This window comes from Lepidothrix coronata, unplaced genomic scaffold (genome assembly GCF_001604755.1).
Source record: "Lepidothrix coronata isolate B3197 unplaced genomic scaffold, Lepidothrix_coronata-1.0 Scaffold98, whole genome shotgun sequence".
NCBI lineage: Eukaryota > Metazoa > Chordata > Aves > Passeriformes > Pipridae > Lepidothrix > Lepidothrix coronata.
Genome location: NW_016690278.1, coordinates 1,701,493 through 1,716,290, shown reverse-complemented (window position 1 = coordinate 1,716,290; position 14,798 = coordinate 1,701,493). Strand labels below are relative to the sequence as shown.

The window sequence follows — 14,798 nt, the reverse complement described above, 5'->3', positions numbered from 1 at the left end:
AAATTAGCATGGTAGTATCATCCCACTTAGCCATCAGCCAGTTCAACAAGTGTCTGCAAGAAGTCCACGCCAGTATGTAACTGGCAATAGCGTATGGAGATATATAGAGGACCAGTATGGAAAAGCAACTTTCCTAATCTCTTCAGCAAAGCAACGGTTTCATTTCCATCACAGAGGCCCCAGCAGTCCATGAAGGACAAGATTTGCATGTGTGACTTAGAAGATTTCTCTGAAGTGTCAAGTGACTTTATTGTACTCACCAGCAGTTCAAGTGATATGAACAGGAACATGTCTTTGCAAAATTTAACTGCCTAGAAGCATAAGGAGTGAATACTCACACTGACTACTTCCAGAAACAGAGCCATCTGCGTGATTTCTCCTGTTGCCACTGATCAGTTATTCCCAGAGGAAAAGGAGAGATTGAACAACTGGCTTCTTTCAGAAGAAACAGGCATTTTTTTCTTCAGTTCTACTAGTAGGCACTACCATTTTTTGTTTTTTTCCTCAAAAGAAAACTTGCAAGTTGGTGTCTGATTGAAGCCTCTGCCCACTGAAGCAGGATTTAAACTTGCCTCTTCGAACAACTTTTTCTTTTTACCTTGTCCATTCTTGGAGCTGAATGCTGTTAGAGGATCATCTGACACCACATTATAACTTCTTGTTGCCTCTTGTCTTTTCCAGAGAGCACCAGCAAGATACCAGTATCAACAGAAGGGACAAAAACTTCTTCACGTAAGTTGAATTAACGAAGTATTTCTGTCTCTTTCTCTTCATTTCTTCTTGAAACTGCTTCTGCAGCTCCGAAACAGCTCCTTCACAGTAGAGAACAATTCATCTACATCCAGCAGCTCAGTGTCTGTGTATCGCCTTGCATATTCGAGCTGCTTCAGGGACTGAGATATGAATGAAGAAGGGTAAATCACACTTTTAATATCCTAGGGCTGTTTTGAGGAAGATAACTTGGCCTACAGTTGTCAGACTGTAGAATGCCCAGTGAAAAAGTATTTGTGTTGTTAGGAATTGTATTTCAAAAAAGCACTTGCTGCTCCTGCAAATCCTAGCAGCCACACGTGAATTTGCAGACTGTACAGAGATATGGATGTGTCCTCAAGAAAGTCTGTTGCCTAGACTACTCTGTTCCTCAGGGCTCTTCATACAATTCCTGACAGCTCTGCAGGGTCTGTGAATGTAGACAGATAACTCACTGAAGGTAGTTTAACAACTTTTGAAGCTGCCTTGACACACTGGGAGCCTTCTCCAGGTGGTTTCCTTTCAGGCTGGTGGAATCTGCTTTCAGCATCCTGCCTGCAGTTATGGATTGCGTAATTCCAGAGTTAATCTCGGAACTGACCCCAGTGAGAAACCACTTTCATTATTTTAACTGGTAGAGTTACTTTATATATGGCCACAGTACAAGCAGTTGTCTCTACCACTGAGTTTGGCTGAGGAAGCTGCAGATAGACGAGTGTAAGTCGAGCAGCCCAAGGATTTACAAGATGCGCATATACCCTCCTTGGCAAAGAGGCTGGGGTCCTGCTAGCTTTTTTGGGAAAGCTATGTCTGGCAGAGACAGGTTTGAGTGTGAAATGACAGTGTTTGTAGGCTAGATCAAGGAAAACAGTGTGATTGCCAGATTTTGCATTTAGCATGCCTGCAGCCTTTCCTTTGATGCGTCTGCGTGTGTGGCGACCTACTTCTGAAATTTTGGCACTGCTACCTGACAGAAGAGACATTGGATGTGCCCATATTCTTTCATGTTCTCAGTGGGGCCTGTCACTGGTGCTTCACTGGATATGTATGAGATCACATAGCTAATAGCAAGTGTCTTGTAACCATTGGAACCATTTTTGTTCAAAAAAGGTGACACGCTGGTCACTGACTCCACTGGGCTTGCCTTGCCTTCTGCCTTGTGCAGCAAGAATGCAGTCTCTGCACTTTGCTGCCTTCTTTCCCATGAACTAAAGTTCTTGTTCTTGAGTGGTCTCTTTCCCTGCTTATGCCCCCTCCAGTGCCTGCTGTTAAGTACTGTTCTGCTCTTTACTGCTGTTGTGCCGCTGGAGGGGAGGAAGCTGGGATGATCAAAAGGCTGGCTGCATTCCTGATGAGTAGCTGCACTGGCAGATTTCATGCCAAGTTGTCCTGAAGGAAAGGAAAAAGCAGTATGTTCACTGGCGGCTTATTGAGGTCTTCTCGTGGACCTCTGAGTAGGTCTTCAATATGTGGCTGGACCTACTTACTCCCAAACCCAGACAGGTGCTGTTTTTCCTACTGTTCTCTCCCAGCCCTGGGTCCAGATCACGTCAGCTTTCTTTACTACTACATGAGTTTCCTGCTAACTAATAATGTCTGGAGTTTGGGGCACTGCTGATGCTTTTCTTTCCAGTCTTTGCAAGTGAAAATAAGTTATTGGTTTGTTTCTTCTTTAATTGAAGATGGACTGTTGTGAAATGCTGGTGTTTAAATTGCCAGGAGCTAGGTCTCTTGAAGTATTGCTTCAGTCTTAATTTCTAAGAGGGGTTTTACTCTGCCTAAAACCAGGCTTGATCAGGCAACAGATTCCTCTTCTCTGCATGGCATGACAAATTCAAGGTTTCACTTCACTGTAGTATGCCTGACCTGCTCTCTAGGATCCACAAGCTGGCTGTTAGCCACCTGTACTTCCTTCTTCCCTCACCACGCTGGCATGTCACATTGTCACCTTAGGCAAAGTGCTCTCTCTTCAGACCCTTACTTCTGGTTCATGGTACTTCTCAAGCCTAATCTTAAATTCTTTATTCATGCATGACACCATATAACTTGCTAGACAGTGAAAGCCCATGAAGCCACTCAAGTGCATGGCTCTGATTCGCTGCATGATTCAGGTTCCTACAGTTCATGAGGTTCAGAGCTAGCTTCAGGCTACTTGCTTCTTCTGTAAACTTTTCTGAGTGCTTCCTTTGTGTGACTCGTGTTGAGGTCTGTTTCTTCGACTGTCCTACAAGATTATTTACCATCTTGAGAATGCTCCTTTTTCCTTTCTTTGTAACCACTTTGGGGCTGGTGCTGTCTCCCATTTTGGTCTGGAATGTGTGCAGCTCTCCCTTCCATCTACAGCTCTCTGCAGAGGTGGTGACACTCGTGGATCCTCCTCTCTTTCAAGCCACAGAGGTCCTTAACCATAGTTGTGATAGATCTGAATGCCTGAATGTTCATTTGAAGTTATGTGAGGAGAAGATAACAAGTTAGTGCTTCCTGGGTCAGCATGTGGAGCTTCAAGACCTACTGCTTTCCACTTTCCTCTGATGCTGTCACAAACAGCTGAAAATTTTACTCTCTCTTTGCCAGTTTTCTCCTGGCCTTCCCTCCCAGGACTATGGAGCATTTTTGCTGTAATTGATTATTCACAGTGTGCCTAGGACATGCTGAACCAACTTTGAAGTTCTTTGCTTTCTCAAGCGATCTCATTTTTTTTCTCTGCTTTGTTGGGTTTTTGACTACTAAGGGAAAAAAAAAAAAGAAAAAAGAAAGCTCTACTGGGAGAAGATGTTTGGGCTCCTCCAGTAGAATACTGTAGCTATGGCTGTACTCTTACAACTTTATTGTTACTTCTGTGTGTTGCAGAACCCATACCTAGGATACTGTCTTCAACAGAAGGAACAAACACTTCCTCCTGTAAGTATATACAAGTTGTTTAAATTATTGCTGGCAAGACCTCAAATACAGTTCTCATTTACTAGCTCAGCAAAAAAAATGTGCTTCTATCTAAACCTGTGTTGAGAGATCAGGAGTGACTGGGTGGGATTTCTGCACTACAGGGGCAACTGTTATTTTTTTATATTATTGAAACTCTGAGAGACATATTCTCCTTTGTGTACTGAGATCTAAACACCTTCCTTCAGAAAGGCCAAAATGTGCATTTGGGTAGGGCAAAGGAGAAGGAAACTTCACAAGTGCTTCCTACCTGGAATTCCCTTCCCTGACAATATATGTCTTCAAACAGTTTCCTTTGCCTCCATGCATGTCACAGTACCTTGGGCTCTTTGTCCTGTGCCCCAATACCTATAGGAAGAAGATAAGGAAGGTGAAGACATCTTTGTGTGTGTCTTCCCTCAGCTGAGACAGAGAAACAGAAATGGTTCCCCTGCCTGGGAAAGAGACTTGTCTCTCTGCTTATCTCAGGAGCACACTGGGAGTTTCAGGGGCACCAGTGAGGAAAGCATCTCTTTCCTTCCTCTGTAGTGATTCTTCCCAAGGAATCATGCATTATAGCCATCATCCTATACATTTTCACCCTTGAGAACCATCAAGAAGAGCCTTCCAGATCTTTAGTAGAAGCAAATCTACCATATACCCAGCCTGGTTTTGAGCAATCAGGAAGGTCACTTCACACAGTGTGAGGTAGCAGGGTTGTGGGAGGTAGGGTATTAACCTTTCCCTAACACATTAAGTATTGCTGGCTGCTAGGAATAGGATGGCTGGTGAGATAGACCAATGGTCCAAAATATCCTTACAGTTTCAGTGATGCTATAAAATATGGTGTGTACTTCATAGCAAACTGTACATTAATGCCTTTAACTCACATTTAATAGCTACTGTAACAGCACCAGGAGGAATGGTCAAAGCCATATCTCTGGATTTTTGTGGATTTTCTTCACAGCTATTAGGCTGATTAGTTTTAAGTGTGTGTTAAATTACAGAAATTTGATAGCTTATTCAAAAAACTTTCTGCCAGCAAGGTGAGAAGAGCTAGTTTTGGCCTCCTTTTCCCTTTGATGCTTAACAGCAGGGTAGGAAGGAATGATTCCTGGAGCAATTTAAAACAGTAATTTCTCTCCATTCTGTTCTCATTAGCATTGATGTGTAGCGGGATTAGTACTTATCAAGTCACTAAAATAAGTAATGTAAGAGAGAGGGCAAAATTGGATATTGCTGCCTATTCTGGTTAGGAAAAGCAGGAGGGAGCCAATGTTTATTGCTAACAGATGTGAATGTCTCTCCACAGAGTAATGAGGGAATTGAGTCCCTGTACTTACTCTAAAGTTCCTTAGGGCTTTTCTTTTCTGAATTTCAGTGGGACATGTCCATTTCACACTTGTCACTGTCAATCTTGTAACAGCCACAGGAGATAAAATAAACTGTTTCCTTCCACTTCTCAGACAATAGCAGATGTTTAGAGAACATGCCAGCACTGTCACTGTTGGCCAGACACTGGGAAAGACCTGGGAACAGCAGAGTGATTCAGTAGGCTCTCTTCCCCAGGGCTTTCACGAGAGAACAGACATGTGTCATGCTTTGCTTTTTTAGGAGTTCCAGTGACAGACAGATATTCAGAGATCTGAAAGTTTTTAAAAAATCCCATCTCAGACATCAGCTGTGAAGTGTCTTACAAAACTGAAGGTCCCTACCCTTTTATGTGCACATATACCTACACTCCTCAAAATCCAGATCATTTTGAGAGCGTGGACCTCCATTCTTAAATAAAGGAGAAGGGAAAGCCTATGACACATTCTGAGTTTCACATAAAGGACTGGTGATCTGGTTGAAGGGTCAGTAATCCAAGGGAGGAGGAAGAAAATTCATGCTTTTGTGTCCTGTTTCATAGTGTGAGACTTAGTGGAACTGATTGCTACTGCTACCCCTTGCAGGTAGAAATACTTCCCACTTTCTCTTCTACTCCAGCCCTAGGATTTTTTCATATATATTTATTTTCTTCTGTGTAACCATAGAATCATAGAATGGTTTGGGTCAGAAGGGACCTTAAGGATCACCTGGTTCCAACCCCTTTGCCATGAGCAGGGACACTTCACACTACACCAGGTTGCTCAAAGCTCCATCCAACTTTTCCTTGAACAACTCTCAGGGATGGGGCATTCACAACTTACTTGGGCAACCTGTGGCAGTGCCTCACCACCCTCACAGTAAAGAATTTCTTCTCAATATTAGTCTAAACCTAGTCTCTCTCAGTGTAAAGCCATTCCCCCTTGTCTTATTGCTACATGCCGTAAGTTACAACTTTCATTTTCCTTCACGGTGAAGCTCTCTGTGATACGCCTTTTCCTGCTGAATGAAGTGAACGAAACAACAGCAGTTGTAGCCCTGTGTGCTCTCACTACAAAGGACTGCAGAGACCATTCTTAAGCTCATCAGAAATATTTGGGGATGGAAGAGGTTTTTCCACCCCTTGTTTCCTAGGACTGCAGTGATCTGAAACAGGTGCCTTATGACCCTATGACTTTCTTCTGCTGAGGAGTTGCAGTGGAAAAAGTAAATCTGAAACTTCACCCTAATGCCTTGGTTTTATGGGTTCAGTCAACTATATATTCAAGGCTAGAGAATGAAATTGTGGTGGTCTTTTTTGCTCTCCTGGGACTTGTTAAAGGAATCTTGGCTTCTCACCCCGATAGCATACATATGGCGGCTTTCCTTTTCTTTAGAAAGTTGGTCCCAAAGCTTGCATTCTTGTTTGTAAGTTACAAGATACATGGAAAGAAATTAAGAGGCAATCAGGTTTCCTAGGTTAAAATCATCAGCACTGCACAGAGCCTTCTGGTGGAGGTATTGTACAGGAAGATTTGTATGGTGCAAGAGGGGAGAAGGGAAGTGGTGGGATATGGGCTGCCTGCAATAACTACAGTTCCTGTTGTGTGGGAACCACCACCAGCACTTTTCAGATGTAGAGACCAAGAGTGATTCCACAACTTGGTTTACTGGTTCTATGGACAACAGCAGTTTGGAAACCTGTACTCTGAGGGCTAAACTGGGTCAAAAGCTGGGCACTGTTCACAGTAGAAAATGAAGAGGTTGCAGAGAGACAGAGCCTGTGGGAGTGTGTGTCAAACTCTTCATCACAGATGGAAGTGTTTGCCTAGTTGCACCTTGCAACATCACCGTCATGCTGGTTTGTGCTGCACACTAAGGGCTGCTCCCTAAAATGTCTGTGGAGGCAGTTCCTCCAGCAAACAGCCAGGGCTCTGCATGTATTCATGTTTCAGATCTGATTGTCTTATACCAGGATTCTCAGTTCACATTTGTTTACTTGTGCAAGATGGTGAGCCAGCAGCCGTGGCACTGGATGTGCTCGGAGCATATTCTCTGCAGCGTGCACCCTCCTGTCCATCATCTAGCAGGTTGATATGATGGCCAGCTGGAGGAAAGAATATGGATAAAGAACAGGTAGAAGGCTGATCTCACCTTGGCTGTGGCTTCTCTTTTCAGAGGAGTACAGAGCAAGTTTGTTGAGCTTTTGGCTGGAGAGAAAGATCCAGTGTTGGTCATCTGTCCAACTTCAGATTACTTCAGACTAATTTACCTACAGACTCTCATGCTGGCCTCTAAAACCTGCACAGAAATTTTAAAAAGAAGGATTAGTTGGATAAAAAATGTGCCAGTTTGAACTGATCATCTCTTCTTTCCGGAGTTATTAACTTACAAGCTCCAAGCCTGGCACAGCAAGGCACTTTCCTAACACTTCATCTTCTCATCATGCAATAACAGATTCCAACCTGCATATTAAATGGAGACCAGGTACAGCACACAGAAAGGAAGCACGGAAAGACTTTTTGCCTGTCACGTTTTCTCAAGTACAGTACTGAACTGCTTTGATAAAAGTGTTCCATGCCGAGCAATAAAACCTTCTGTATGACACGATGTGAGGGTCATTGGTTTACAGAATATTTTTAATGGGAACATTTTTGCATATATGAAGCAAGCAACCTGGCCAGTAAATAATCTGTGTCCTCAAATCTTAACAAGCAAGTTAAGTTTCTGCTAAATTCTGCTTTCTTTCATCTCCTAATGTGAGCCCAAACCTCTTCCCCTGTATTTATTTATGTTATAACTGACAGAAGACCTCTTTAAATTTTCAGAATCATACAAACCTGAATCAGTGTTTTGTATTAAAATCTAAATGCATTGGTGACAGCTCAGCAATTTCTGAAATGCAGCTATTTTGGGGTGAAAGAGCACAATTTTTTACGAGGTAGTAACTGGGTAGAGTCACCTGGGGCAGGACGGTAAGAGGAGAATACTGTAACCAGTTGACAAAGCTGAGGGAATTGAGATGGTGAAGGCAATTACTCAGCTTCCACTTATGCTAGCACAGCAGGACTCCCAGCTCCTGGTCTTGTAATAAATTAGTCTGACGCCTTCAACTGTCAGCATTTAACTCATCCCTTGAATGGATTGAAAGGCTGCTTTCTCAGGAAAGCCATATACCTGATTGCCTTGGTGGGACAGTGGGTCAAAGGAAAACCCTATGCCAGCTCGTGTGTTTTGCTTTACTATTTCAGTGGGTTTGTTTTTCTGAATAATTATCTCTGGAGAGAACATTTTGCTTTGTTCTAAGGACACAGTGCGTGAGTAATGGCAGGGTCAGATAATTAGTTCTTGTTTACTGTAAAATAAGTTTAAAGCTACTAGTCAGTGAAATGCTACTGAAAGAGCAGCGGTGAAGACACATCAATTCCTTGTTAAAACCTACCACAGTCGCAGTATGTTGCAGTTTCATTCTCCACAGTGGGCATGAATGACAGTGGGTGATGCAGTGGTAATTTCAGTACATTTATGATTTGATCTGGCATGGCAAATCCTGTTTCCTGTAGTTAAATTTCACAGATAGGGCAAATTCATGTGAATAGGTAACACTTCCAAAGAGACAGAGCTTTCAATCTTTTGTATGATTCCCAATCTAGAGCTGGTGTGGCATGAAATTTCTGTTTCAAACCACTTAATATCCTAGGATTTTCTGTAGCTGCATTCTTCATCTCCCAGTCTTGCTCTGAAGGAGAACTTGGGTTGTCACTGAGAACCTCAGCTGCATTAGGCTGCTCCATTGAGAAATTTTACATCATAATTCTGAGACAACACCACTAGAAAAGAGTCAATTCTTTTTTGTGCTGGGGTTTCTTCTTTCTGTTTTTTCTTCAAGGAGGTCAGGGAGGTAAAAGGCAATGATGAGTATAAGCAGTGCTAAAATTGGAAGAAGCTGACATTAGTCACAAAGGAATAAGTGCAACAGTTTATATAGCTTAAATACAGCTGCCAGAGTGAAAGGGTTTTAAGGACATTGACTTATTACACAAATATCTGTACATTTGCGCGTGTAAGAATAAATCTGTAAGGCTGACATTTTCCTCAGCATTTGTATATGAGGAGGCAATAGTAGTTTATGTATAAACATGCATACATGTATGAGTATAAAGTATATGCATGTAAGTGTGAAGGCAATGGTTTGGATCTGTTTATTTCAAGATTTGCTTTCCTGAGGTCATGGATTACACCATAAAAAAGAACATGAAACGTGTGGCAGTCTACCCTGATGGAATACAAGTCACAAAATCTACTTCACATGTTTCTGTTGTTTGTAACATTTCGCAAGGTCATCTCTCATTGCCTTTAACATGTTGTGGATCATCTCCTTCTGTCCAAAGTTCTAACAGAAACTCTGCCTGTCTTTCAGGAAAAAGGTATTTTTAAAAACTGCATGTGTCCTCACTGGTGGAGTGGGGGAGCCTCTCACAACAAGGTAGCTGTCCAAAAGCCATAGTGTTAATTTCTTCCTCAGCTGGATTTCAGAGCCAACCCTACCTTTCCTCAGGAACCCTGGCTATGTCAGGACCTCTGTTTCTGACACCCCACAAGTCATATGGGAATTTGTCTTCAAGGGGCTTCTAATAAGGCCTAGTTTCTTTGAAGTCCTTCCAGATGGTCAAATCATGGCAAATTCTTTCCTAAGAGAGCATTAGTTTGTGCCTCTCTGACTTCTTCATACTGTGCTGAAGTGACATGTACTATCTCCCACCTGAGACCAAAACAAGCATCTTTCTGATTTGCCAGCATAGCCTCTGCTATACTGGAGGACATAAGCTTGTAGTACAGGGATGTGTTGGTGTTTTGACCTTGGTGGTTTGGTCACTGTGTCTTCCAGGTAACGACAGCCCTGGCACTGGCACTGTCACTGTGACAAAAACAGGTGCTCAAGGACTCCTGGCTGTACCCTTTCTGGGTAGTAATTATGAACACACTTTGTGGTAATGGATCAACCTTCTCAAAATCTTCCCTCTTCTGAGTCACAGAGCTACCTTCTTGCTGAATAAAGGTACACAACAGGCAGTCGTACCATCTGGGCAGAGATCTGTGGACAAAATAGAATATGTGACCTTGACAGAAACATGCATCTATTTAATGTCATTATCCACGCTGAAATCAAGAATGTCAGTGGTTGTATGAAAGCATGAAGGAGCCAAGGAGCTCAGAGTGTTTATGAACATGTGCATGGGTACAGAATAGCATTTGTATTTTAATACAATAGGCAGTTCCCAATCTACCCCTATAATCCAGATATTCTCTTCATCTCCTTATCTTCCACCCATTGTCCACACAATACCTACCCCCAAAGAGACTTTACCCTGAGGTGCTGTATTGTGTTAACCCCAGGAGTGATTAGCTATGCAAGTTCCTTTGTGCTCCTCAGAAGACCCTTCCGTTCTCGGAAAGACATGATGACAGCTCACTTTCTTGTTTTTGGAGGTGGAGTTTCTGTTGTTTCAGCTTTGGAGGGAAAGGTTCCAACAGAGAGAGTAATCCCAAAGGGAATTTGAGTTACCATATTAGAATTACCCCATCATGCCTGAAGGCTTGCTGGGCTCCCTTTGACAGAGAGGCACACACAGCAGGCTTCCTCAGACGGAGTGTTCTGGGCTTTCTAGTCCACGTTCTCCTAGGGGAGATCTTGGGCTGCACTGGCTGTAAATTGAAACACCCTGTGGCACATCAGAGCTCTGATCCATAAAAGGCTATTTCAAATTCGTGGTCTGGCAGTGGACATCTGTGACAAAGCAGAAACACAAAATTAATGAAATACAAAGGAGTCAAGAGGCTGGGTCCAATGCTTTATTTTCATGCTGAGCTTCCAATTTGGGCAGTTCTGGTCAATCACAAAGGCAGTTGCTGTTGTCTAGGAAGAGGGAACAAAGTTTCTTAGAGAGCAAGGGAGGAAGGGAAGATACTCCTCTGAGTTATCTTCCTATTCTCCAAGGTTCTTTTGATTCTTGAGGAGGAATCCAGGGAGCCTGTACCATATTTAACAACTGGAAGTGCCTCAGTGTTTGATTGGATCAGTTTCTGGAAGATGAAAGCAGAGGGTAACACAGCAGTAAATGAACAGAAGATGAGCAGAAAAGTACATTATTTTTAGAATAACTTGCAAAGTGACCGCTTCCATTTCCTTCAGAATAACCCCTTGATAAATTCCTATTTACTCCTTAGAAAATGTAAGCTGTATTACAGAAGTGATATTTCAAAAGCTATAGGCAGAGTACTGTACACACAAATATGACCTTTTCATGGATGCATGGCTTCGAAGAGCCATCACTGTGTCCCCTTATTAGCTTCTCCACAAACACAGTGGTACTCTATAGCTGAGACTCAATTTAGACTATAGCAGTTCCTATCAGGTAAATTAAAAACAATACTCTTCTTTCACGTTCCTATTCTAGCAGTATTGTAATAGTGCAGTGGGAGCCAAGATAAACCCTTGGGAAGAAATTATTATCCTATCCTTCATGTCCACATCTCTTCTAAATTGCCTTTTGGTAACCTCTTCTAATTGGATGCAAAATGGGAAAGTTGTATCTCCTGTGACTTTCATTATCAAAATGTTCCCTCAGGTTCTTAATGGTTTCTGCTATTCTTGACATTCTCCCCCTGTACAGAGAGGAGAAGAAATTGCTGTAGTCACTGCAGCAATTACAGAGAGGCCTTCTACAATGTGATCTTCTTTCTAGGTTTGCATCTTCCTAAATATTTTGCAGTAGCCAGCTGGTCAGTAACTTTGAGTTGCATCTGCTGTAGCATGGAAATGCATAGCAAGTACAACAAAACACCCACTCTGTGCTTTTTGAAAAGAAAGCTCTGCCCTGGAGCAATTGTCATTTATGAATCGTGTCTGATGGATACCAGTATTTTCTTTCAGTGACTATATATGTATAAAAAGGCTCTTAGATTTCTTCACAAGATTTTCTTTTCCTGACTGCCCACTCTTCAGGCTAGTCACTTCAACTTCATTATGGATATACACAGCTCATAGATCTTATTAGTTTATATCAATCACAGTATCCAGCTATCTGAGATCCTTTGGCAAAGTAATTCCAAATTTTCCGTTCTACAGGGATCTGCTTTTTCATGGGAGGAAATTTTTCCACAGCCTTCCAATTTCCAAACTGCATCAGTTCTGTTTGCAAGCTAAAATAGCATGGAGCATTTCTAACTTACGATGGATGATCACAAAGGCTAAACCTAGGGTGCTAAGTAGAGTGAGGCTGAGGAGTGAGATGGAGTGCTAGAGCAGTGTTTGCCTATTTCATCATTAACATGTTTTCTTGTGTCATTTTGGGTCATGCCAGCTACTAATTTTCAAGACACCTAAGTACAATATGAAGGATTAAGAGCATTGAGACCTTGACCAGGAGCCAGCATGGGTCCCACCCTCCCAGCCCAATTCCTCTCCCAGCCCAGCTCCTTTCACTCTAATCAATTCTCCCATGACATCCCAACAAAAGCTGCAATCCCCAAACATTCCCAGGTTCCTTTAACTATATCAGAGGGAATCAATCATAAAGCCATGTGAATGCCTGTAAAACACCACTTGGGTGGGCTAAGACACAGTCTTTCCTCAATTTAGACACTGAGAACTGGAAGAAGACACATGTAAATGATTTTTAATGAAGGGCAGAGCCACAGTGAAGTGTTATGTGATGTAGATGTAGCCTAGCCACACTTGCCCTTGGACTGAGAGCATGATACCTTTACTATTGAGCAATGCTGGAATATGAGAGGCTGTCTATTCAGCCCCAGCCTTCCCAATGTCGATGTACTTGTGGGGCAAAGAGCAGCTGGCATTACACCCCAGCCCTCCCGAGTTTAGCAACCACAGCCACTGTTTTTGAACAGAGAGATGAGACACCACCTACTACACTGCAGTCCAAGCCAACAGAGAAGACAACTGTTTTCTGAACCTTGAGCATTTGGCTCATTTGTTTGTCCATTTGTTTCTGTTTTGTTTATTCAGTGCAGAAAAGGTCCTTGCTGCAGAGCTATAAATGTTCAGAATTGATGTTGAGTGAGGAAGGATTTGACTGGATACAGTTTTACAGCCTGAAGCTTTTACAAATGCCATGTGCCACTGAGCTTATCTAAAAGTTTACCATTTATACATGGGGTGGTAATAATGCTTCAGAATTGAATACAGTCATTATTTTTCTGAGGTTTGTAAAGTTCTGAACTCTACTACTGATATCTTTCTGGTAATATTCACAATGATCCAAAACATGATTCTTAATAACACAGTCAAGTGTCTGACAGGTGTTTAGATGAGCCTTCCAAAATGTCAGCAAGTTTGATGAGGAGTATTACTGCAATGGTTGGTTTCTAAAAGGAAAGGATAAGCCTTTGTAATATTACTTGTAAGAATTACAAGGGTGTTTTTTTCAGTAGCACACAATTTGCACACAGATATATAGCTGTGAAAGCAAGGGCTACCTGCATTGGAGAAAGCTACTCATTAGATCTACTGCTGCCAGTTGTGGCATAAATTGCCAGCGGCAGAATGTTTTTTCTGGTCTTCTCAAATTAGAAGTGAGCTAACCCCATGTGCTTTTATTTGTTTGAAATGTCTGTGTTTTTACAGAGAGAGAATGATCTTTCAGTTGCAGCTAAAAGTCTGTTGTAAGTTCTCAAGCACTGGTGTCCAGTGCCGTGGGGCATTAGTTCAACCGTTTAGTTACTGTTCTGAGAGAACAGTAGGTTTAAACGTCTGGTGGTTTTGCCTGATTAAATGCCACCTCCCCTGCTTTTTTCCATTCTAAGAAAGTCCAGAACTAGCCTTGATTGTTTTGAATTCCTTAATATTTTATGTTATTTAAAGCAATACAAACACGGAGTGATTCCACAGGACACACAGTGAAATAGGTTTGGAGTCTAATCTTGCTCTATACTTTTTATCCTGTTAGTATGATTTTTATTATTTCCCTGGAATGGCTCTTTCCTTCCATTTCCCACCAGGGAAATATTTGGCTTAAAACAAGCTGCAGGCTATGCATAGTTCTTGAATATTTTAATGATCTATACAAAACCCATTAGCTGACATGGTGGCAACTAATACTTGACAGACAGTAGGATAACAGTTATCTCAGAGACTGTGAGAGGCCAGAAGAATCTTAAACACTAATGTTGCAGGAAGGATGAAGAATTGCCTTGAGCAGTGATGCAACTCATTCAAATGCCTGTCAATCTCTCTTGATGAGGAACTGGAGCTTCAGTTCTCTGGTGTCATGAGCTCTGAATCAGATGCTGCTCCTGGCGATTAGGAGAGCTGCATCTGCGGAGTAGGTGCTTGTAGCTCCTTTAAATATTTGTCACTTTGGAGGGAGGAGGTTGAGATTAGGTGCAGGGAAGGAATGCTGTGAACACAGATTCCGTATCTTTTCTAGTGGACTATAGTCGTGCCAATGTAGCTGTGATCGCTAAGACCAGCAGATCAATCCCAAGCTTCACAAGAGGTAACACAAGTCTGAAATCCTCTCCACGTGTGTTCAGCCAGCACATTTGGACTGTGCACTGGTGAAATGTCTTCCTGGAGGTAGAGGAGAGGAAATGAGGCATGGCTTAGGGACTGTTTACCTTAACCTGTCCAGTTACACCTTTCTGTTGGACGCACAGGACCCTTGGTGTCTTATCCATGTCTGTATCCTGTGTCCCTGGTGGTCTAGTGGTTAGGGTGCAGGACTCTCACCGCTGCGACCCGGGTTCGATTCCCAGCCCCC

The 14,798-nt window shown here is 42.5% G+C and overlaps 1 protein-coding gene across 8 annotated transcripts in view; it reads left to right on the top strand.

Moving 5' to 3' along the window:
- NRG1 (neuregulin 1) overlaps window positions 1–14,798 on the top strand; it is a 453,259-nt gene that overhangs the window by 317,198 nt on the left and 121,263 nt on the right. For 4 of the 8 annotated variants that reach the window (XM_017822499.1, XM_017822496.1, XM_017822492.1 and 1 more), the window contains 2 exons: window positions 682–732; window positions 3,601–3,651. The exons of 2 other annotated variants lie outside the window; for them this stretch is intronic. In XM_017822499.1, coding sequence (XP_017677988.1) covers window positions 682–732; window positions 3,601–3,651 — 102 coding nt within the window. The remainder of the gene's footprint in view (window positions 1–681; window positions 733–3,600; window positions 3,652–14,798) is intronic. 2 more of the 8 variants (XM_017822497.1, XM_017822498.1) reach the window with 2 other exon arrangements.